This window comes from Tamandua tetradactyla, chromosome 4, assembly GCF_023851605.1.
Source record: "Tamandua tetradactyla isolate mTamTet1 chromosome 4, mTamTet1.pri, whole genome shotgun sequence".
Taxonomy (NCBI): domain Eukaryota; kingdom Metazoa; phylum Chordata; class Mammalia; order Pilosa; family Myrmecophagidae; genus Tamandua; species Tamandua tetradactyla.
The window spans coordinates 57,858,102-57,883,684 of NC_135330.1; the positions used below are offsets into that span (position 1 = coordinate 57,858,102).

Genomic DNA, 25,583 nt, shown 5'->3' on the forward strand with positions numbered 1-25,583 from the left:
CCTCTGTCATTCTCACATTCAACTTCATTCAGTGTTTTAACATAATTGTATTACAGTTGGGTAGTATTGTGCTGTCCATTATTGAGTTTTTACATTCAGTCCTGTTGCACAATCTGTATCCCTTCAGCTCCAATTACCCAATATCTTACCCTATTTCTATCTCCTGATGGTCTTTGTTGCCAACGAAATTCTCCAAGTTTATTTACTAATATCAGTTCATATCAGTGAGACCATAAAATATTTTTCCTTTTGTTTCTGTCTAATCTCACTCAGCATAATGTCCTTAAGGTCCATCGATGTTGTTACATACTTCATAACTTTATTCTGTCTTACAGCTGCATAATATTCCATCATATGTATATACCACAGTTTGTTTAGCCACTCATCTGTTGATGGACATTTTGGCTGTTTCCATCTCTTGGCAATTATAAATAATGCTGCTATAAACATTGGTGTGCAAATGTCCATTTGTGTCCTTGCCCTTGTGTCCTCTGAGTAGATACCTAGCAATGGTATTGCTGGGTCATATGGTGTGTTAGTTAGGGTTCTCTAGAGAAACAGAATCAACAGGAAACACTTGCAAATATAAAATTTATGAAAGTGTCTCTCGTGACCGTAGGAATGCAGAGTCCAAAATCCACAGGGCAGGCTGCGAAGCCGATGACTCCAATGGATGGCCTGGATGAACTCCACAGGAGAGGCTCACCAGCCAAAGCAGGAATGGAACCTGTCTCTTCTGAGTCCTCCTTAAAAGGCTTCCCATGATTGGATTTAGCATCACTAATTGCAGAAGACACTCCCCTTTGGCTGATTACAAATGGAATCAGCTGTGGATGTAGCTGACGTGATCATGACCTAATCCTATGAAATGTCCTCATTGCAACAGACAAGCCAGCGCTTGCCCAATCAGATGAACAGGTACCACAACTTGGCCAAGTTGACACCTGTCCCTAACCATGACATATGGCAATTCTATATTTAGCTTTTTGAGGAACCACCAAATTGCCTTCCACAGCTGTTGTACCATTTGACATTCCCACCAACAGTGGATAATTGTGCCTCTTTTTCCACATCCTCTCCAGCACTTGTCATTTTCTGTTTTGTTGATAATGGCCATTCTGGTGGGTGTGAGATGATATCTCATTGTGGTTTTGATTTGCATTTCTCTAATGGCCAGGGATGTTGAGCATCTATCTCTTCATGTGCCTTTTGGCCATTTGTATTTCTTCTTCTGAGACGTGTCTGTTCAAGTCTTTTTTCCATTTTGTAATTGGGTTGGCTGTGTTTTCGTTGTTGAGTTGAACATTTTTATAAATTCTGGATACTAGACATATAAATTCTGATATGTCGTTTTCAAATATTGTCTCCTATTGTGTAGGCTGTCTTTTTACTTTCTTGATGAAGTTCTTTGATGTGCAAAAGTGTTTAATTTTGAGGAGTTTCCATTGCTTTCTTTCTTTCTTCAGTGCTCTTGCTTTGGGTATAAGGTCTAGAAAATCACCTCCAAGTATAAGATTTATAAGATATTTCCCTACATTTTCTTCTAACAGTTTTATGGTCTTAGATCTAATATTTAGGTCTTTGATCCATTTTGAGTTAACTTTGGTATAGGCTGCGAGATATGGGTCCTCTTTCATTCTTTTGCATATGGATATCCAATTCTCTAGTCACCGTTTATTGAAGAGACTGTTCTTTCTTAGGTGAGTTGGCCTGACTGCCTCAAAAATCAATTGTCCATAGATGAGAGAGTCTATATCTGAACACTCTATTCAATTCCATTGGTCAATATGTCTATCTTTATACCAGTACCATGCTGTTTTGATCACTGTAGCTTCATGATATGCCTTGAAATCAGGTAGTGTGAGAAGTCCAACTTCATTTTTTTTTCCTCAGGATACTTTTAGCTATTCGGGGCACCCTGCCCTTTCAGTTAAATTTGGTTATTGTTTTTTCTATGTATGAAAAGTAAGTTTTTGTGATTTTAATTGGTGTTGCATAGAATCTGTAAATCAATTTAGGTAGAATTGACATCTTAACTGTATTTAGTCTTCCAGTCCATGAACACGGTATGCCCTTCCATCTATTTAGGTCTCCTGTGATTTCTTTTAATAGTTTCTTGTAGTTTTCTTTGTATAGGTGTTTTGTCTCTTTAGTTAAATTTATTCCTAAATATTTTATTCTTTTGGTTGCAATTGTAAATGGAATTTTTTTCTTAATTTCCCCCTCAGATTGTTCATTACTAGTGTATAGAAACACTACAGATTTTGAGTGTAGATCTTGTAACCTGCCACTTTGCTGTACTCATTTATTAGGTCTAGCAGTTTTGTTGTGGATTTTTGGGGTTTTCAACATGTAGTATCATATAATCTGCAAACAGTGAGAGTTTTACTTCTTCCTTTCCAATTTTGATGCCTTGTATTTCTTTTTCTTGTCTAATTGCTCTGGCTAGAACTTCCAACATGATGTTGAATAACAGTGGTGATAGTGGACTTCCTTGTCTTGTTCCTGATCTTAGGGGGAAAGTTTTCAGTTTTTCCCTGCAGAGGATGATGTTAGGTGTGGGTTTTTCATATATTCCCTTTATCATTTTGAGGACGTTCCCTTCTATTTCTATCCTTTGAAGTGTTTTCAACAAGAAAGGATTTTGAATTTTGTCAAATGCCTTCTCTGCATCAATTGAGATGATCATGTGATTTTTCTGCTTTGATTTGTTGATATGGTGTATTACATTAATTGATTTTCTCATGTTGAACCATTCTTGCATACCTGGGATGAATCCTCCTTGATCATGATGTATAATTCTTTTAATGTGTTGCTGGATTCGATTTGCTAGAATTTTGTTGAGGATTTTTGCATCTATATTCATTAGAGAGATTGGTCTGTAGTTTTCTTTTTTTGTAATATCTTTGCCTGGTTTTGGTATGAGGGTGATGTTGGCTTTGTAGAATGAGTTAGGTAGCTTTCCCTCCTCTTCAGTTGTTTTGAAGAGTTTGAGCAGGATTGGTACTAATTCTTTCTGGAATGTTTGGTAGAATTCACATGTGAAGCCGTCTGGTCCTGGACTTTTCTTTTTGGGGAACTTCTTAATGACTGATTAGATTTCTTTACTTGTGATTGGTTTGTTGAGGTCGTCTGTTTCTTCTCAAGTCAAAGTTGGTTGTTCATGCCTTTCTAGGAAGTTGTCCAGTTCATCTACATTGCTGTATTTATTAGCATAAAGTTGTTCATAGTATCCTGTCATTATTTCCTTTATTTCTGTGGGGTCAGTGGTAATGTCTCCTCTTCCATTTTTAATCTTATTTATGTGAATCCTCTTTCTTCTTCTATTTGTCAGTCTTGCTAAGGGTCCATCAGTCTTATTGATTTTCTCATAAAACCAGCTTCTGGTATGTTGATTTTCTCAATTGTTTTCAGATTCTCAATTTCATTTATTTCTGCTCTAATCTTCATTATTTCTTTGCTTTTGCTTGCCCTGGGGTTAGTTTGCTGTTCTTTCTCCACTTTTTCCAAGTGGACAGTTAATTCCTTGATTTTCGCCCTTTCTTCTCTTTTGATATAGGCATTTAGGGCAAAATTTCCTGCTTAGCACTGCCTTTGCTGTGTCCCATTAGTTTTGATATATTGTGTTTTCATTTTCATTTGCCTCGAGATATTTACTGATTTCTCTTGTGATTTCTTCCTTGACCGACAGGTTGTTTAAGAGTGTGTTTTTGAGCCTCCACATAATTGTGAATTTTCTGGTACTCTGCCTATTATTAATTTCCAACTTCATTCCTTTATGATCTGAGAAAGTGTTTTGTATGATTTCAATCTCTTTAAATTTGTTGAGACTTCCTTTGTGACCCAGCATATGGTCTATCGAGTATGATCCATGAGCACTTGAGAAAAAGGTGTATCCTGCTGTTGTGGGGTGTAATGTTCTATAAATGCCTGTTAAGTCTAGCTCGTTTATTGTAATATTCAAATTCTCTGTTTCTTTATTGATCGTCTGTCTAGATGTTCTGTCCACTGATGAGAGTGTGGAATTGAAGTCTCCAACTATTATGGTACATGTGTCTATTTCTCTTTTCAGTGTTTGTCACATGTATTTTGGAGCATTCTGGCTCGCTGCATAAATATTTATGATTGTTATGTCTTCTTGCTGAATTGTTCCTTTTATTAATACATAGTATCCTTCTTTGTCTCTTTTAACCATTTTACACTTGAAGTCTTATTTGTTGGGTATTAGTATAGCTACTCCTGCTCTTTTCTGATTGTTATTTGCATGACATATCTTTTCCTGACCTTTCACTTTCAACCCATGTTTATCCTTGAGTCTAAGGTGTGTTTCCTGTAGACAGTACATAGATGGGTCCTGTTTTTAAATCTAGTCTGCCAGTCAGTGTGTTTTGATTGGGGAGTTTAATCCATTAACATTTAGTGTTATTACTGTATGGGTGGTACTTTCTTCTACCATTTTGCCTTTCGGATTGTATATGTCATATCTAATTTTCCTTCTTTTTACCTTTACTGATAGTCTTCATTTCTACACTGTTCTCCACACCTCTCTCTTCTGTCTTTAGTGCTCCCTTTAGTATTTCTTGCAGAGCCAGTCTCTTGGTCCCAAATTCTCTCAGTGATTTTTTTGTCTGAAAATGTTTTAATTTCTCCCTCATTTTTGAAGGACAATTTTGCTGGATATAGAATTCTTGGTTGGGAGTTTTTCTCTTTTAGTAATTGAAATATATCATCCCACTGTCTTTTCGCCTCCATGGTTTCTGCTGAGAAATCTGCACATAGTCTTATTGCGCTTCCCTTGTATGTGATGGATTGCTTTTCTCTTGCTGCTTTCAAGATTCTCCCTTTCTGTTTGACCTCTGACATTCTGATTAGTAAGTGTCTTGGAGTACGTCTATTTGGATCTATTCTTTTTGGGGTATGCTGCACTTCTTGGATCTATAATTTTTAAGTCTTTCATAAGAGTTGGGAAATTTTCAGTGATAATTTCCTCCTTTAGTTTTTCTCCTCCTTTTCCCTTCTCTTCTCCTTCTGGGACACCCACAACACGTATATTCACATGCTTCATATTGTCATTCAGTTCCCTGAGTCTCTGCTTATAGTTTTCCATTTTTTTCCCTTTATTTTCTTTTTCTTGTTGGATTTTGGATGTTCTGTCCGCCGGTTCACTATTCCTATCTTCTGCCTCTCGAAATCTAACATTATAGATTTCCATTGTTTTTTTTCATCTCTTCTACTGTGCCTTTCATCCCCATAAGTTCTGTGATTTGTTTTTTCAGACTTTCCATTTCTTTTTGTTCATTCCTTTCCTTCTTTACATCCTCCCTCAATTCATTGATTTGATTTTTTGATAAGGTTTTCCATGTCTGTTCATATATTCTGAATTAATTGTTTCAACTCCTGTATCTCATTTGAATTGTTGGTTTGTTCCTTTGACTGGGCCATATCTTCAATTTTCCTAGTGTGATTTGTTATTTTTTGCTGGTGTCTAGGCATTTAGTTACCTTAATTAGTTTATTCTGGAGATTATTTTCACTTCTTTTACCCAGGGTTTTCTTGCTGGATGAATTTGTTGTCTGTTCCTTGACATTCAGTTCAGCTTTCTGGATCTCTAGCTTAGGTTTTATTTAACAGAGAAGAAATTTTCAGTTCTTGTTTTCTTGTTTCTTGCCCTGCTGGTATGGTGCTTCCCCCCACCACCACCACCCTTAGGAGGGTCTGTTTAGCTATTATAGACCCCAGCCAGATTTTCCCAGACCAAACTGGCCTCCTGTCAGGAGGAAAGAGTCACCTGTGTCAGTTTTCCCTGAGGGTGAAACCCAGCATGTTGAAAAGCTTTTCCTGTGAAGTCTCTGGACTCTGTTTTTTGTATCCTGCCCAGTATGTGGTGCTTGTCTGCCTGCAGGTTCCACCAGCATAAGATGATGTGGTACCTTTAACTTTGGCATACTCTTCCTGCTGGGGGCATGGTGGAGACAGAGGAGAGGTTGTAGGCTGGTTTTAATGGCTTCAAATTAAAAGCCAAGCCCTGGTGTCTGAATTTCTAAAGAGAGGGATTCCACTTGAGTTGGATCTCACTCCTCCCCTGGGGAAGGAACAGGCTCCAGACAAGCCCTCAAACAAGCTTGTTTCTGCCTATGCTTGGGGCCGTTGCAGCCTGGAGAAATTCTGCCGCTTTATCCAAAGGCAGTCAAGACTTTGTAGAAACACAGCCACACAAATCTCTGTTTCTTTTTAGTTTTCTTTTTCTGTCAGCCCTGCCCCCTTGGTGCCACTACAGAAATGAGCAACCTCTGCTTTGACCTGGTTCACCTGAGCTGGGGGCCTATTTTTAGTTGTCAGAATTTGTTAATTAATTCCACACCTGAAGCTTAGTTGTGCTCAGCCCCTGCTGCTGGTAAAGTCCCTTTCCTTTCCCCTCTGGGAAGCAGCCTGTGGGGGAGGGATGCCTACCACCGTGGCTTGGGGAACTCATGGTTCTGGGGGGGGCTTGCAGCCGGTCCACATGGTCCAGACTGGGGTACACTGTGTGTCTAGTCAGTGACGTGGCCCCCAGGAGCTGTTCTGTACTGTTCCTGGTTGATTAGTAGGTGTTCTGGAGGACAAACTAAATCGCTCACCTTGATAAGCCACCATCTTGGCACCTCCTCCTCATGATTGACAGTATTAAGCATTCTGCTTCAGAGAAAGCATCTGCCTTCCTGAAAATGCTGCTAAATTTTCTGGGGGCTGGATCCATCACCTGCTAATATGGTCAAATCCACTTTTCAACTCTCTTGTAAAAGGCACCTCTTCACTCCATAGGTCTTTTTTTTTTTTTTTTTTTTTTTTTTTTAAAGGAAAGACAGAGAGAAGGAAGGAAGGATAGAAGGAAGGAAGAAAGGGAAACATCTTTAAACATTTTCTGGTTTTTATTGTATTCTGTTTCTCCGTTTTTGTTACATGGGCTGGGGCCGGGAATCGAACCGAGGTCCTCCGGCATAGCAGGCAAGCACTTTGCCCGCTGAGCCACCGCGGCCCGCCACCATAGGTCTTTATAGTGATTAAAAGAGGCTAGCATCTTTCCTTCCTTCTTTAATTTCTCCAGGCTTTATTAATTGCTATGTATCATGTTAGATGTAGGGATATGACAATAACTAAGATAGTGCCCTTGCCCTCAAGGATCTTAGTGTCTCCTTAGGAAAACAGGGTTGTGTACAGGTGACGATGCTGCTGTGAGATGTCTGTGCTTCTTCACCCTGATTGCTCATTAGTACCATCTGGGGAGCTTTTTAAAAATACTAATGCCCATGGCCTAGTACAGATAATTAAATCAGAATTTAATACAAGTATAAACAGTATTTGCTAGGAACCTGGGAGGAATGAGTCATTTTGTTTGAAAAGGGGATTGGCGAAGCTTTCATAATAAGTGACATTTGAACCAATGATAGGACTTTGTATTGTGGAGAGAGACAACAACAAGAAAGGGCACAGAAACTTGAGAATTGGTGACAGATTTGGGAAATGGCAAATAGCCTCATGAGGCTGTTTTGAAAGGAGGATAGATTTGGAAAAGGAAATTGTAGATTATAAAGCTAGATTAATAGGTGGGGACTAGCCAAAAAATAGCCTTACTTCTCTTAAGGAGTTTAGACTTCATTATGTAGAAAATGAAGTATAACTATATAAGAGAATATGATGAAATATCTAATTTGTAAAAATAATAGTCCCTAGTTTATGTCATCTTTAAAAGTGAATTCCAGATAGATGTAAAGTAAAAGAAAAAAATAAAGGAGAATACTTCTGTATTCATGAGGTAGTGGAGCCCTTTGTTAAACATATAAAAAGATGTTTAGCCTCATTAACAATCAGAGAAATGCATAGTCAAACAAGAGTGAAAATGTTTAGCCTTATGGACAGATACACATTAAAAAACAGTGAATAGTATCTAATGTTGGCAACAATGTAGGGAAACAAGTATGCTAATAATACTGTTGATGGGAGATAAAGTTGGTACAACCTTTGTGGAAAGCAGCTTAGTCGTTATCTATCAAAACTTAAGCTGTGGTTATTTGTGGGCTTTGTAGTCCTACAACTAGAATTATTCCTAGAGAAATACAAGGTCATAGTATTTGTAATAGCTAAATAATAGGAAACAGCAAAATTTCGATCTTTGGATGTGTATAAAATTTTGTTTTGTAAGAATACATACCAAATTATTGCTGGGGGAATGTCATTTTATAATTTATTTATTTACGTAATGTTTGGAAGTTTTAAAAACAGTCATAGAATCCTTTGCTGCTGAATGTATTGGAAGAGAAAGAAATTGAAGGCAAAAAAAATCAGTTAAAATAGTCTTTCCCCTTATTCAGGTGTGAGTAATAATTGATGTTCTAAACTGGAACTTTGCTAATCAGAATGAGGAAGAGGGTAGATTTGATTCTACATTTTAGAAGTAGAATCCATAATCTACTATGTGGATGTGAGGAATGAGGAAAGAGGGACATTTAAAGATGAAGGAATCTGAACTCTGTAAATTGTGCTGCCAAGTAAATGATTATTAAAAATAGGAAAAACAGGAAAAGGGGCATCCTTTGTGTAGAAGATATTGAGTGCCTCAAACCATAGATCCTCAATAGCTATTTGAATGATAAATTAGTTTGGTTCAGTCAGCTCATTTTTAGCATGTACTATTTATGCTCTCTTATTAAGACTTGTCTTCTATAGTCTTTAGTTCTCCTGTTACTTGTTAGGAGATGTTACTAATATTTTGAAACATATAAATAGCATTTTGTATGTGTCATTTCTTAAATATTTTTTTCCTATTTTATATTTTCAGAGTGCACATTTGGCCATGATAGACACCCTAATGATGGCTTATACTGTAGAAATGGTCAGTATAGAGAAGGTAATTGCGTGTGCCCAACAGTATTCAGCCTTTTTTCAAGCCACGGATCTGCCCTATGATATTGAAGATGCTGTGATGTACTGGATAAATAAGGTAGGATTATACTTACTTGAGTAAAAATGGATCTCTTCAATGTAAAATGGTACAACCGCTGTGGAAGGCAGTTTGGCAGTTCCTCAGAAAGCCAAGTATAGAATTGCCATATGATCTAGCAATACCATTGCTAGGTATCTGTTCAGAGGACATGAGGGCAAGGACACAAACGGGCATATGCACACCAGTGTTTATAGCACATTATTTACAATTGCCAAGAGATGGAAACAGTCCAAATGACCATCAACAGATGAGTGGCTAAACAAGCTGTGGTATATACATATGTTGGAATGTTACGCAGCTGTAAGACAAAATAAAGTTATGAAGTATGTAACAACATGGATCCACCTTGAGGACATTATGCTGAGTGAGATTAGCCAGAAACAAAAGGAAAAATACTGTGTGGTCTCACTGATATGAATTAACATTAATGAATGAACTTGGAGAATTTCAGTTAAGAACAGAGGTCAGCAGGAGATAGAAATAGGGTAGGTATTGGGTAATTGGAGCTGAAGGGATACAGATTGTGCAACAGGACTGATTGTAAACATTCAGAAATGGATAGCACAATATTACCTTACTGTAGTACAATAATGTTAGTACACTGTATGAAGCTGAATGTGAGAATGATAAAGGGAGCAGGGCTGGGGACACAAATGATATCAGAAGGAAAGATAGACGATAAAGACTGAGATGGTGTAATCTAGGAATGCCTAGGGTGTACAATGATAGTGACTAAATGTACAAATTAAAAAAATGTTTTTGCGTGAGGGAGAATGAAGGAATGTCAATATTGCAAGGTTTGAAAATTGGTAATTCATATTTTACGACTTTAACTTATGTGTGAGACTAAAGCAAAAATTGTTTATTTGGTACAAAATTTATATTTTGACTAGTGCATCTCCTAATACAACATATATGGACAGTTTAATTGAACACCATAAGTACATGGAACCTTGAGTAGGGCATGCGATTTTGTAGGTTTGTCCAGAGTGATGCCCCGATAAATCCCAGAGTGATTTGAACAGTGAATAAAAAAGTATTTGCAATTCCCCTTGGGGTAATGGTGAGAAAGGGGGAAAATTCAGCTTCCCCAAGTGAAGAATTCTTGACATTCTCACAAGCAGTGGGGACAACCAAAGCAATAGGCTGAGCCCCCAATCTTGGTGTTTGTTCATATGAACTTAACCCCACAAAGGGTAGGCTAAGCTTACTTAAAATTTGGCCTACGAGTCACCCCCAAGAGAACCTCTTCTGTTGCTCAGATGTGGCCTCTCTTTCTCAGCCAACATGACAAGCAAACTCACTGCCCTCCCCCTCTTTATGTGCGACATGACTCCCAGGGGTGTGGACCTTCCTGGAAATGTGGGACAGAAATCCTAGAATGAACTGGGACTCAAAGGATTGAGAAAACCTTCTCAACCAAAAGGGGGAAGAGTGAAATGAGACAAAATAAAGTGTCAATGGCTGAGATTCCAGAGTTGAGAGGTGACCTGTAGGTTATTCTTACGCCTTAAATAGATATCACCATTTTAGTTAAGGTGTAATGGAGAGGTTAGAGGGAACTGCCTGAAAATAGAACTGTGTTCTAGTAGCCATGTTTCTTGAAGATGATTGTATAATGACACAGCTTTCTCAGTGTGACTGTGTGATTGTGAATACCTTGTGCTGATGCTCCTTTTATCTGCCTTATTGACAGACGAGTAAAACATATGGATTAAAAATTAATAAATAATAGGGGGAACAAATGTAGAATAAATTTAGTAGATTGAAATGCTAGTGATCAATGAAAGGGAGGGGTAAAGGGTATGGTATGCATGAATTTTTTTCTGTTTTTATTTCTTTTTCTGAATTGATGCAAATGTTCTAAGAAGTGATCATGATGATGAATGTACAATTATGTGATAATATTGAGTTATTGATTATATATCAACAATGGAATGATCATATGGTAAGAATGTGTTTGTACGTGGTTATGTTGAATAAAATAAAAAAAAAAAGATTATCACTTTCAACCTTAAGAGTTTTTAAATGTAAAGGCCAAAATTGAGATACTTAAGATAATGAAATACTTATAAAATTTAATAATGTCAATATATGAAGTGTTTGAGATGTAAAGACATGAATTCCATGGGTTAATAAGGGCTAATTTTTACAAGATTAATGTACATGATGTGTTTTGAAGGAATTGTTGTTCGAACTTTTGGTTTAGAAATGAACAGTCCTTCACAGAATTAATATCCTATTTGTATTGGGCAATTGTTGTTTCTCTTTTAAGGAAAACATTAGCAATGTTAATTATTTTATTAAATATTAAAAATAAACTTATTCCATGGAGATCATCCAAAAAAGATGGTGGTTCAGTGGTAGAATGCTTGCCTTGCATGTGGGAGAACTGGGTTCATTTCCTGGACCATGCGCCCAAAAAAGAAAAAAGAAAAAAAAAAAGATGACTATTTCTAAACCAAAAGAACAGTTGCAGCTAAAAAAACAATTAAAATGCTAAAACACAGATGCACACACATTCACACAGCACATAGGAAAATTTACAAACATTTTCAGGTTTAGGCTTGCTTTCCACTCCCAAATTGGTAAACAAATCACAGTGCTTCAAGATTTATGGAAGTTATAAAACTGACCCATAACACACATGTTAACAACAGGAAATGTTAGTGATTCTGACATGGCAGATTGAAACTGAAACCCATCCAGCTACAAACACATAAATGCTTGATAAAATTATAATTAGGAAAGATTATACTATGGAGTTTAAAGAAAGAGAATAAAATTCTCAGGTTCCAGAGACAAAGTGGGAACCAAAAGTTTTAGAAACCCTGTCAGTGGGGTATTGAACCTAGGCTGGAGTTTTAATAGTCATTTAGAGACATAAGATGAGTTTTGCCTTTTATGAGGAATTGGAACTATGACTCTATTTAGAGTTAAGTCCTACAAAGAATTGAACCCTCAGTAAAAGGGAGGGTTTCATCTATGATATCTTTGGTTTTAATGTACTAGAAGGTACATCTAAAAGTAGCCTAAGGGGTTTATTATCTCACATTAGAAGACATCTGGACATAGGGCATGTCTGCAGTTAATTCAGGTGCTCAGCAGTGTCATCAAGAATGCAGGTCCTTTCCATTGTTTCTGCTCTGTCATTCTTCACTGTTTGATATTTCCACTCATAGTTACTTCATGATAGCCATGATTCCAGGGGTCATATGCGATTATAACAATGTCTAGCACAGATGAAAGTGTCTTCTGGATCTCTTATTACCTAGGAAAACCTTTCCCAGAAGCTCCCCAACAGATCCCATTTACTAGGATTGGGTCTCATTCCTTTATATAAACCACCCTCTAGCAAAAAGAATTAGACTATCATGAGTATCTTAGACTAATGTGAGTCACCCCCAAAATCTGGTGAAGAGGTCACCTTAACTGAACATTTTGCAGGGTGAGCACCCAAGCAAAACTGAAAGCAAGGAAGAAAGCAAAAAAAAAGAAACAGTAGGACAGTGCCAGGCCGGGGATATCTTACTGCCACCTAGCAGAGAAGCAAATATAAAATGGCTCTGGTGGCTCATTTCCATATACAAAGCCATAAAACACTTCCAGCAATGGAGGTGGGGGTCTCTCCTCTGCAAATGCAAGAGCACTCAAAATAAAAAATTATCAAGTACATAAAGAAGTAGTACATAGCATATATGGAATTAGTGGACATGACAAGGATTATACTCTTAAGTGTAATTTATGGTATAAGTAATCTGAAAAAAACTATAAAGATAATTTTTTAAACTTTTTTTATTGTATAATATAACATATGTACAAAGAAAAGAAATAAAAAAGCAATAGTTTCCAAAGCACTCTTCAACAAATAATTACAGGACAGATCCCACAGTTTGTCATGGGCTACCATAAATCTCAGATTTTTCGTCATCTCAGATTTTTCCTTCTAGCTGCTCCAGAATATAGGAGGCTAGAAGGAATAAATATATTTTTTAATCATCATAATTGACATTTTTTTTCTTTTTTGTGAAAAATAACATATATACAAAAAAGCAGTTAATTTCAAAGCACAGCACAACGGTTAATTGTAGAATAGATTTCAGAGTTTGGTATGGGTTACAATTCCACAATTTTAGGTTTTTACTTCTAGCTGCTCTAAGATACTGGAGATTAAAAGAAAGATAATTTAATGATTCAGCAGTCATATTTGTTTGTTAAACCCTCCCTTTTCTGTATTACTCCACCATCACCTTTGATCTTTCTATCCCACTTTTTAGGGATATTTGTGCTATAGCCATTCCAAATTTTTCATGTTGGAAGGGGCTGTCAGTAACATGGGGTGGGGAGATGAAACTAGCTGATGTTCTGGAGAGACTGGGCCTTCTAGGTTTCAGGACATAATCTGATATAGGGACTCATCTGGAGGTTGTAGGTTTCTGATAAGTTACCCTAGTGCATGGAACCTTTGTAGAATTTCATATATTGCTGTAGGTGTTCTTTAGGATTAGCTGGAATGGTTTGTTTGGGGTGTAGTGTATCATTTTGATTCCCCTCTTCCTCCCTTTTCTCAGTCTTTTTAAATTAGTTTCTTAGTGGTTACCTTTGTAATTACAAGTAACATCTTAAATTGATAACAAACTAGTTCCAGTAATACTAACCTAAAATTTCTTAGTAGTTACCTTTGTGATTAAAACCAACATTTTAGAGTTATAAAAAACTATTTCCACTAGTACTAACCTAATTTTAGTAGTATACAAAGTCTGTAAGGCTATATATCTTGGTCTCTCCTCCTTTATATGGTACTGTCTCAGATTATGTCTTTATATATTGTATGCCCATTAACATAGATTTTAAAATGTTATGTTATACATCTACCTCTTCAGACTTATAAAGGAGAAAAGGCAGTTATAAACCAAAAGTAAAATAATAAGAGATTTCATACTTACCTATGTAGTTACCTTCACCACTGTTCTTATTTCTTCTTATGCCTTGAGTTACTGTCTAGTGTCCTTTTAATACAGCCTGATAGATATTCCCTTTAGCATTTCTTCTGGTAATAAACTCTTTGAGCTTTTTATTTTAATCTGTAAATGCCTTAATTTATCCTTCAGTTTTGAAAGATAATTTTTCCAGATACAGTTTTTTCTTTAAGTATGTTTCTTTAAACATACCATCCCATTGCCTCTGGCCTCTATGGTTTTGAAGAAAAATCTACTGTTAATCTTATTGGGGAATCCCTTGTATGTGACAGTCGCTTCTCTCTCTTGTTGCTTTCAAAATACTCACTTTTGTCTTTGGATATTAACCATTTTACTCTGATGTGTCTTGGGGTAGATCTCTTTGAATATATCCTCCTTGGAGAGTTGGTTGTTTCCATGGTGTGCCGTATTCATGCCCCTCATTATATTTGGGAAGTTTTTAAGCCACTATTTCTTCATATTCTTTCTCTTTTCCTTTTTCTCTGTCTCTCTTGTCCTTCTGGAACTCTGGTGATGTGTATGTTTGTACAATTGATGGTGTCCCACAGATCCCTCAGGCTCTGTTCGTTTCCTTTCTGCTCTTCATACTGAATAATTTCAATGGTCTTGTCTTCAAGTTTGCTGATCCTTTTGCCTGTTCAAATCTAGCTGTTCAATCAGTCAAATGAATTTTTCATTTTAATTAGTGTGCTTTGCACTAATTAAATTTAGTTTAGTTCTTTTCTTCTTCTTGTCTCACTTTTTCTTTTTTTTTTAAATTTGTATCTCTTTATTTTGTTCAGACAGTGTTTTCTTAATTTCTTTAGTTCTTTTTGTATATGGATTCCTTTAGCTCACTGAACATATTTAGGACATTTTAAAAAAAGTTTTTGACTAATAGTTCCAATGTATGAACTTTCTCAGGGATGGTTTCTGACAAATTCTTTTTTTTCCTGTGAATGCACATGTTCTCCTGTCTTTCTGCATGTTTTGTAATTTTTGTTAATAGGTGATCAGTGTGAATATTATGTTGTTAATACTCTGGAAATCTCATTCACCTAGATTACTGGGTTTTTTTTTTCTTGTTGTTACTGCTGTTGAGGGCTGGAGCCTTCAATCTGTGACTTTTTCAAACAGTTTTTGCTCTCAAATGGTGAATGGAAAGAGAAAAGATTTTTAAAAAATAAGTCCTTCCTTTAAAACTTCTCTGCTGCTTTCCTTTGAGAAGGGTTGAAACACTGGCGAGTGTTTCAACCAAGTGGCCACTCCTGGAGTTTAGAGGACAAGCTCCTCTGGCACCAGCACATTACACCAAGATCCCAGGCTGCAGTCCTCATTGCTGCCTATCGCATGGTTGGAGAAATGGGGGTGGTAGTAGCTGCATGGAGGGCAAAATTCAAATATTTACTACAGTTTATCAGCTTTTGCCACCAATTCTTCCCTGGATGCTGCAGTGTTCCACTCTACTCTAAAGCTTCAAAATAGTTGATTTGTATCATTCCTGCTAGTTCAGTGAACACATTGGTGGAGAAACTGATTCCTGGAACTCCTTTGCCATCTTCCCACAATCTTGACAATTGTATTTTTTTTTAATTGAGAAACCTTAGCATGTATACATTCTATGCATGGTGTACAATCAGTGGCTCACAATATCATCACATAGTTGTGTATTCATCACCATGATAGTTTTTTTGAGCGTTTGCATCACTCCAGAAAAAGAAAAAAAGATCATACATACCATATACCTTATCCCTCCCTCTCATTGAACAGTAGTATTTCCATCCACCCAATTTATTTTACCCTTTGTTCCCCCCTATTATTTATTTATTTTTTTATCCATATTTTTTACTCACCTGTCCAGGTTCTTGATATAAGGAGTGCGGTAGTTAGGTTTAGGTGTCAGCTTGGCCAGGTGAAGGTGCCTAGTTCTTTTGCTCTGGACATGAGCCATTGGCATGTGAAGCTCATCTGTCATTGATTACATTTGCAGTCATCTAGGAGGCATGCCTACTGCAGTGAATGATGTTTGATTTAATTGGGTGGATGTTTAAGTGAGAGAGCTCAATGTAGCACAGCCCAGGCAGCTTAGCTTACCTCATCTCAGCATGCGCAGTTCAGCCCAGGACTTTGGAGATGCAGAAAGGAATCACCTTGGGGAAAGTTGTTGGAACCCAGAGGCCTGGAGAGGAGGCCAACTGAGACCACCCTGTGCCTTCCCATGTGAGAAAGAACCTCAGTTGAAAGTTAGCTGCCTTTCCTCTGAAGAACTATATGTTTTTAACTAAAAGCCAGCCCATCTGTTGGTGAGTTACATTCTGGCAGCTTTGGAGACTAAAACAGATTGGTACTAGAGAAGTGGGGTGCTGCTGCAGTTTCCAAATATCAGACATGTTGGAACAGGTTTTTGGATGGATAAGGGGAAGATTTTGGAGGAACTGTGAAGAGAGTGATGGAGAATCCTGGAGTGTTTGAAGAGACTGTTGGTGTAAACAGAACCACTGCCAGTCTGTACAAAGGAGACACAAAAGGGACAAATTGGAGTTTTCAGAGTGAGAACCATGGAAGCTCACGTCTGAAGCCAAGAAACCTTGGGCCAGAAGAGTGGACCCACCATATACATGGGGAGGGTATGTTTTTCCTGAAGGCAGAGGGTGAGCCTCCCACCTCATTGCAGTGGAAGAGTTGTGCTGCCTCAGGCCTTGAAGAAGGTACAGCATGCTCCTTGGGGATTTGGGAGACCCTGGCTACCACCACATGGAGGAGTTGAGCATGTGCCCCAGAAATGGCAGAGAGCCCAGGTGTGGCCCCAATGCTTGGAGAGGGTGGAGCTGAGAGAAAGGTGGTCTCTTTCCCTCCCTCCCCCAGGTTATTTGGAAAGAGTCAGGCCACTGCATAGGTCTTTGGAAAGGGTGGATCTGCCACTTTTTAAAGCTGCAGAATAAATGACTCTTAGACTTTGAAATCCAGTGGAGTTTGCCCTGCAGGTTTCTAGAACTGTTTGAGTCTTGTGACACCTGTGTTCCTTCCAGTTTCTCCCCCTGGAAATGAAAACATGTATCCTGTGACTGTCCTCCAAGTATGCAAAGATGGTTCAACATAAGAAAATCAATTAATGTAATACACCATATCAACAAATCAAAGCAGAAGGAGGTGATTTGGGGGTGTTGATTTTGTACCCTGCTGCTTTGCTGTACTCATTTATTAGGTCTAGTGGTTTTGCTGTGTATTTTGGGGGGATTTTTGACATTAAGTATATTATCTGCAAACTGTGAGAGTTTTACTTCTTCCTTTACAATTTAGATGCCTTTTATTTCTTTTCTAATTGCTCTGGCTAGATTTTCCAGCGCACTGTTGAATAACAATGGTGACAGTGTCTTGTTCCTCATCTTAGGGGAAAAGCTTTTAGTCTTTCCCCATTGAGGATGATGTCAGGTGTGGGTTTTTCACATATTCCCTTTATCATGTTGAGAAAGTTCCCTTCTGTTCCTATGTTTTGAAGTGTCTTCATCAAGAAAGGAATTCGTCAAATGCCTTTTCTGCATCAGTTGAGATGATCATGTGGTTTTTCTGCTTTGATTTGTTGATATGGTATATTACATTAATTGATTTTCTTATGTTGAACCATCTTTGCATACTTGGAATAAATCCCATTTGGACATGGTGTATAATTCTTTTAATGTGCTGCTGGATTTGATTTGCAAGTATTTTGTTGAGAATTTTTGTATCTATATTTATTAGAGTGATTGTTGTGTAATTTTCTTTTGTTGTATCTTTGTCCGGCTTTGGTATGAGGGTGATGCTGGCCTCATTGAAGGAGTTAAGTAGCTTTCCCTTCTCTTCTAAATTTTTGAAGAGTTTGAACAGGATTGGTACTAATTCTTTCTTGAACCCTTGGTAGAATTCACATGTAAAGCCATCTGGACTTTTCTTTTTGGGGGGCTTCTTGATGACTGATTCAGTCACTTTATTTGTGATTTGGTTTGTTGAAGTCATCTATTTCTTCTGGAGTCAATGTTGGTTGTTCATGCCTTTCTAGGAAGTGGTCCATTTCATCTACGTTATCTACTTTATTAGCATATAGTTGCTTATAATATCCTCTCATTACCTCTTTTATTTCTGCAGGGTCAGTGGTTATGTCTCCTCTTCCATTTCTGATTTTTATTTAATTACATTAGCTGTCTTTTTCTTTTTGTCAACCTAGCATAAGGGTCCATCAATTTTATTGATTTTCGCATAGAATCAACTTCTGGTTTTGATTTTCTCAATTGTTTTCATGTTCTCAGTTTTATTTATTTATGCTCTAATATTCGTTATTTCTTTCCTTTTGTTTACTTTGGGGTTAGTTTACTGTTCTTTCTCTAGTTCTTCCAAGTGAACCATTAATTCCTTGATTTTTGCCTTTTTTAAAAAAATATAAGCATTTAAGGCAATAAATTTCCCTCTTAGTACTGCCTTTGCTGCATCCCATAAATTTTGATATGTTGTGTTTTCATTTTCATTTGTCTCAAGATATTTACTAGTTTCTCTTGTAGTTTTGTCCCTGACCCACTGGTTGTTTAAAGGGTATGTTGCTTAGCCTCCATATGTTTGTGAATTTTCTGGCCTTCTGCCTGTTGTTGATTAGCCTCCATGTATTTGTGAATTTTCTGGCCCTCTGCCTTCATTCCATTAAGATCTGAGAAAGTGTTAAATTTATTGAGACTTGCTTTGTGACCCAGTATATGGGTCACAAAGCACATATGCTTGAGAATGATCCATGAGCACTTGAAAATGATCCTTGAGCACTTGAGAAAAATGTATCTTTCTGTTGTGGGGTATGATATTCTGTAAATGTTAAATCTGGTCCATTTATTTTATTATTCATATTCTCTGTTTCTTTATTGATCCTCTGTCTAGATTTTCTATCTGTTGATGAGAGGGGGGAATTGAAGTCTCCAACTATTATGGTATAGGTGTCTATGTCTCCCTTCAGTGTTGTCAGTTTGCCTTAGATATTTTTTAGCATTCTGGCTCAGTACATAAATACTTATGATTGTTATGTCTTCTTGTTGAATCGTTCCTTTTATTAATACATAGTGTCCTTCTTTGATTCTTTTTATTGTTTTACATTTGAAGGCTAATTTGTCAGATATTAGTATAGCTACTTCTGTTCTTTTCTGATTATTTTTTGCATGAAGTATCTTTTCCCAACCTTTTTTTGTACTTGTGTCTAAAATGAGTCTCCTATAGACAACATATAAATGGGTCCTACTTTTAAATCCATTCTGCCAGTCTGTGTCTTTTGATTGGGGAGTTTAAACCATTCACATTTAGTGTTATTACTGTAAAGACAGTACTTTCTTCTACCATTTTGCCTTTTGGATTTATATGTCATATCTATTTTTCTCTGTTTTTACCTTTACTGATTGTCTTCATACCTACACTCTTCTCTGACCTCTCTCTCTCTTGCCTTTTCCTATCTGCCTCTAATGCTCTCTTTAGTATTTCTTGCAGAGCTGGTCTCTTGGTCACAAATTCTCTCAGTGATTGTTTGTTTGAAAATGTTTTAATCTCCCCCTCTTTTTTTTTTTCCATGGGCTGGCACTGGGAATTGGACCTGGGTCTCTGGCATGGCAGGTAAGAATTCTGCCACTGAGCCACCATCGCACTGCCCTCCCCCTCATTTTTGAAGGACAGTTTTGCTGGATATAGAATTTGGTTGGCAGTTTTTCTTTTTTAGAATCCTAAGTATATCATACCACTGTCTTCTCACCTCCATGGCTTCTGCTGAGAAATCCACGCATAGCCATATTGGGCTTCCCCTGGATGTGATGGATTGCTTTTTTCTTGCTGCTTTCAAGATTCTCTCTTTCTCTTTGACATCTGACAATCTGATTAGTAAGTGTCTTGTAGTATTTCTATTTGGATCTATTCTGTTTGGGGTTTGCTGCACTTCTTGGATCTATAATTTTATGCCTTTCAAAAGAGATGGGAAATTTTCAGTGATTATTTCCTCCATTAGTCTTTCTCCTTCTTTTACCTTCTCTTCTCCTTCTGGGACACCCACAACACACATATTTGTGCACTTCATGTTGTCATTCAATTCCCTGAGACCCTGCTCATATTTTTTCATTGTTTTCCATATTTTTTCTTTTGTATGTCAGAGTTCAGATGTTCAGTCCTCTAGTTCACTAATTTTCCTGCCTCTTCAAATCTATCATTGTAGGTTTCCATTTTTTTTCCATCTCTTCTATTGTGCCTTTCATTCCCATAAGTTTTGTGATTTGTTTTTTCAAGCTTTTGATTTCTTCTTTTTGTTTACCCAGTGCCTTCTTTATATCCTCCCTCAACTTGTTGATTTGATTTTTGATGACGTTTTCCATTTCTGTTTGAACATCCTGAATTAGTTGTTTCAACTCAAGTATCTCATTTGAATTGTTGGTTACTTTGACTGGGCCATATCTTCAATTTGTACTTTTAAAATTGAAGGACTATATTTAAATAAAAACTAGAGTCCAGAAAATATTTAGAAATTAAAGTCACTTCATCAAATTCATTTTTAACTAGTTCATATTGCTAAAACCATTTATTTGTTAAATTGTGTTCTCTAATTTTTTAGTCTTTGTGACTTGTTCAGGTGGTAAACTACCTCCAAGTCATAGTGAGCTCTTTGATAATTACCTTTCACTTTTACTCTTGAATCACACAAAGAGTGCACAAAGAATTCAGCTTTAGTGAAAGAGCCTTCTAGCCAGCATTTGAGAACCATGGGAAATTAGTTTGAGAATCACTAAGCTAATGATTTCGTTTATCTAGGCCTTGTGTACCCAAGTCAGTTAAATAACTTGAGGTGATCATGTCATATTTCTTGTGTAGTTTCTGAATTATAGAAGCTAGAGAATTACATGTAAAATTTTGTTATAATAATGATTTTGATATTCTGAATGCATTAATACTATTAGATATCAACTTAAAGTATATTTGTTACAACTCTTTCAGATATTAACCCATCTGTAATTACTTTTTACAAGTAATAGCAGTAGTCTCTGTTTATTGAGTACCTGCTGTGTACCATGCCCGCTTCTTAGTAAAGTAAAGCTGTGTTAGTTATCTGTTGCTGCGCGCTAATTACCAAAACCTACCACTGAAAACAACACATTGTACTACATCATAATTTCTGTGGATCAGGTATCCAGGTATGGCTTACCTCTTCTTCAGGATCTGTCACAAGACTGCAGTCAAATGTGATCCAGGACAGAGGTGTCAGGTGAAAGCTTGACTAGGAATGGATCTACTTCTAAGCTCATGTTGTTGGCAGAATTCGGTTCATGTTATTGGACAGAGAGCCTGAGTTGTTCACTGGCTTTCAGCTGGAGGCCATCCCCAGTTCCTTGACATGTGGGTGTCTTCACTGGGCAGCTTACAACATGGCAACTTTTCTTCATCAAAGCCAGCAAGGGAGAGAGCCTGCTAGCAGGTGGAAATTACCTCATATGTAACTTAATCACAGAAGTGACATCCTATCACCTTTGCAAATCACAAGTCCTTCCCACACTCCATGGAAGTGGATTACACAAAGGGTCATTGGGGGCCATTATAGGGTCTGTACACTGTGATCCTCTAAACCACTAGTTTCATTCAAACTAGTAACTAAGCCATGGAAACATCAAGAAATTACTAAGATCATAACTTGTAAGTAGAGGATTTGAGTTATACCCAAGTCTTTCTGACTCTAATTCTGCTGTCTCTTATAAAGTGTAAAAACCAAGAATAAAAACCAAGTTGACTACCTAAAGAGAGATTAAGAGACTTTAGAGTGCTGTAAAATGAACCCATTGGTTAATTAAACCACTTGTAACACTCAGTAACTAAGCAGTCTAAGTTGAATAGAGCAGGCTCTTATGGTAGTTTAGAGTTCTGATGGTTGACAATGGCATTAATATTTTCAGACATCTGCAGTGCCATTTAATAAATCTGAATTTTATTTTTAATAGCATGATCTTAAAATAATTAAATCAGAATTTTAAAATGTCTAAACTGTTCTCAAGAAACATTTCATCCACTAGATTGTTTCTTAGCCTTTTGGGATTATGGACCATGTGAATAATTTAATAGGAGAAAAATTAGACTTCCTCCCAAGAAAGTTACTGTGTGCCCATAATTTTGCCTGTGGTTTAACTGTGGCCTGTGACCACTCCAAAACCCACCCATGATCCATGGACATGTCTATAAAAGCACAGCTTGGGAACATGATTCAAAATACTTTGTTTATTGATGATAAAAACATTCATTTAATTTCAGGGAAAACAATTTTCATTTACTGGCTCTAAAATATGTTGTACAAGTTTTGCTTAAAAGTATGTTATTTTGCTTTCTAAACATAAAAACTGAAGTTATCAAGTACTTTTTTCTCTAGCAATCCAGTGAGTTCCTGACATATGGTAGATGCTCAACAGGTATTTTGTTAAATTAATGAATTTCAAATAAAGCACCTATAAAATATTTTTTCTAGTTGGGAAAATGAAATTCTCTTCATTTGAGTGGTGTTATATTTAACACTAAGGATATCTAAAATAGGCATTTTACCAGAGTGATGCCCCAGTAAATCCCAAAGTGATTTGAATAGTGAATAAAAAAGTATTTACAAAGTCCCCTTGTAGGAATGACGAGAAAGGGGGGAAATTCAGCTTCCCCATGTGGAGAATTCCTAATATTCTCGTAAGCAATGGGGACAAAGAAAGCAATAGGCTGAGCCCTCGATCTTGGGGTTTGTTCATATGAAACTTATCCCTGCAAAGGATAGGCTAAGCCTACTTAAAATTAGGCCTAGGAGTCACCCCCAGGGAACTTCTTTTGTTGCTCAGATGTAGCCTCTCTCTCTCAGCTAACATGACAAGCAAACTCACTGCCCCCCACCCCCAACATGGGACATGACTCTCAGGGTTGTAAACCTTCCTGGCGACGTGGGACAGAAATCCTAGAATGAGCTGGGACTCAGCATCAAGGGATTGAGAAAACCTTCTAGACCAAACGGGGGAAGAGAGAAATGAGACATAATAAAGTGTCAGTGGCTGAGAGATTTCAAACTGAGTCGAGAGGTTATCCTGGAGGTTATTCTTACGCATTAGATAGATATCGCCTTTTTAGTGAAGGTGTATTGGAGAAGCTGGAGGGAAGTGCCTGAAAATGTAGTGCTGTGTTCAAGTAGCCATGTTTCTTGAAGATGATTATATAATGATATAGCTTTCACAGTGTGACTGTGTGATTGTGAAAACCTTGTGTCTGATGCTCCTTTTATTTTATGGTACGGACACATGAGTAAAACATATGGATTGAAAATAAGTAAAATAGGGGGAACCAATGTTAAAATAAATTTAGTAGCTTGAAATGCTAGTGATCAATGAAAGGGTAGTAAGGGGTATAGAAAAAAAATAGGGGGAACAAAGGGTAAAACATATTGGGTAGATGGAAATACTAGTAGTCAATGAGAGGGAGGGGTTAGGGGTATGGTATGTATGGGATTTTTCCTTTATTCTTTTTATTTCTTTTTCTGAATTGATGCAGATATTCTAAGAAATGATCATAGTGATGAATATACAACTATGTGATGATATTGTGAGTTATTGATTATATACCAAGAATGGAATGATCATATGGTAAGAATGTTTGTGTTTGTATGTTGTTATGTTTTAAAAAATTTTTTAAATAACCAGATTTATCTGCAATAAAAACCTATTCCAGACAATTAAAAAAATAAATATATAAAATAGATATTTTAGGTACATGTTAGTGTTATTTGATTATAAATTTAAATTAATATTTTTCTATTTTAAGGTAAATGAACATTTGAAAGACATAATGGAACAAGAACAGAAATTGAAAGAACACCACACTGTTGACACTCCAGGAGGTCAAAAGGTATATATTTCAAAGGAAAAAGATGCCTTTATGAGATGGTATACATGTGCACACATATCTGTGTTGTTTAGGGAAATACAAATTTTTTTTTTTGTTATGTTGACTCTGCCCTAAAAAGCTCTGCTATAAATACTAAGGAAATAGAAGAACAAAATGAAGGTTATTTGAATGGTGATGTTTATGAAAAATTGTTGACTAGCACTTGATTTCTGTGTTTCAGTTTTAAATATATCATATCAACCTTTATAAAAACTCACAAGTAAGACTGGCTTTTAAAACAATCTAGAAGGAATTGTATGTGTTTTATATATGTGGTTGTTCTGTGAAAAAAGAAGAAGTATTAACAAAGATTAATTCTTTAAAAATTCTTGAACAAGCTTTCAAGAGTTTTCTTTTTTTAAACTTTTGTGTTTGTTGTAAACTAAGACCAAGTGTATTTTCTACAATATAGTCTAGCTTACATCCTTTAAAATCTATTACAATCAGAGCCCTTTAAAGATGTTGTCTAGTATTAGAATTGAAATTTAAGAAATTAAATTCTTCAGACCTTATTTTCCATTTGGATTCTCTAAGACTCTTCATTTTTATACAGTATTTTTTGGGCTAAAGCTACTAGTCATTGATAACTCCATAAGAAGAGAATGAGAAAAGAGGGAGAAAAGGGGAAGCTATTTTGTGTATTATCAACTCAAATAGAAAAGTTTGTGTAGGGCCACCTAAAATGTTCATCTAAATTTGATGTTTTGGGATCACAGTGATTTCTCCCGACTGATTTACTTCCTAGCTCCTGAAAATTCTATCCATGCTTAATCTTCCATCTTAATTTATTGAGATCTTTTCCTCTGTAGATAAATCAGAATGAAAGTCTACTCTTTTCCCATCATCCAGGATTACATGTTCCATTTCCCTTCCTTCAAACAACTTGTATCACTGTCTCTTCCTTCTCACTCCCCCAGGCCTACCCTGTCAGTTCTTCTCCCTCCCTCTTTCCCATATCATAGAAATTAAAACCTTTACCTTGGAGATGTGTATAATCCTGTGCCCCAGTTTTGTTCCTGGTTCTTATCAGAAATGAAGTTTAATACCATCATCCTAAATTATAACACTTAATGAAATTTTTTTCACAGACTCTTATTTATTATATGTAATGTTTAAATTATTTAGTATTGCATATTTACTGTGAACTAAATGGGAATTTTATATGCTGTTTTAGGAGCCAGTAAACATTACTTCCATGGAAAAAAAAATGTCATTGATATTCCAATCAACCAAATTAAATGACCTTTAAGAAAAAACCCTGAAATCTGGACACTACTTGTATTATACCACTTTGATACTTCACAATACCTAGTCCCATACAAAAATGCACAGCCAGTATTTGTTGAATGAATGATTGAGTAAGTGAATAAATGATTTTATGATTCATTCTTATGTAGTTGGATTAGTACACATATTGAGTATAGCACATACGACATTTATACCTTTATTTTCAAGTGAATTTTATCCTTTTTTCCATTGTTGAAATCTTTTTGAAAATAAATGTTAATTTCTCATAATCTTATTATAAAAATACAGTTATCACACTGAAACAGAATAAATAAGAAAGGAATCTTTCTTTGCTACCTCACAGTGGGATTTTTGGTATTTGGAATACCTGAATTGGCTGTATTTCTTGATTTTTAATTTTGTAAAAGCAAAATTATTGATCCTTTTTATCTTTTAGAAATGATAATTTGCCCTTTCTCATT

The 25,583-nt window shown here is 36.4% G+C and overlaps 1 protein-coding gene across 4 annotated transcripts in view; it reads left to right on the top strand.

The window, feature by feature from the left end:
* CAMSAP2 (calmodulin regulated spectrin associated protein family member 2) overlaps positions 1-25,583 on the top strand; it is a 147,900-nt gene that overhangs the window by 76,062 nt on the left and 46,255 nt on the right. For all 4 annotated transcript variants that reach the window (XM_077157353.1, XM_077157354.1, XM_077157355.1 and 1 more), the window contains exons 3-4: positions 8,816-8,977; positions 23,752-23,835. In XM_077157353.1, coding sequence (XP_077013468.1) covers positions 8,816-8,977; positions 23,752-23,835 — 246 coding nt within the window. The remainder of the gene's footprint in view (positions 1-8,815; positions 8,978-23,751; positions 23,836-25,583) is intronic.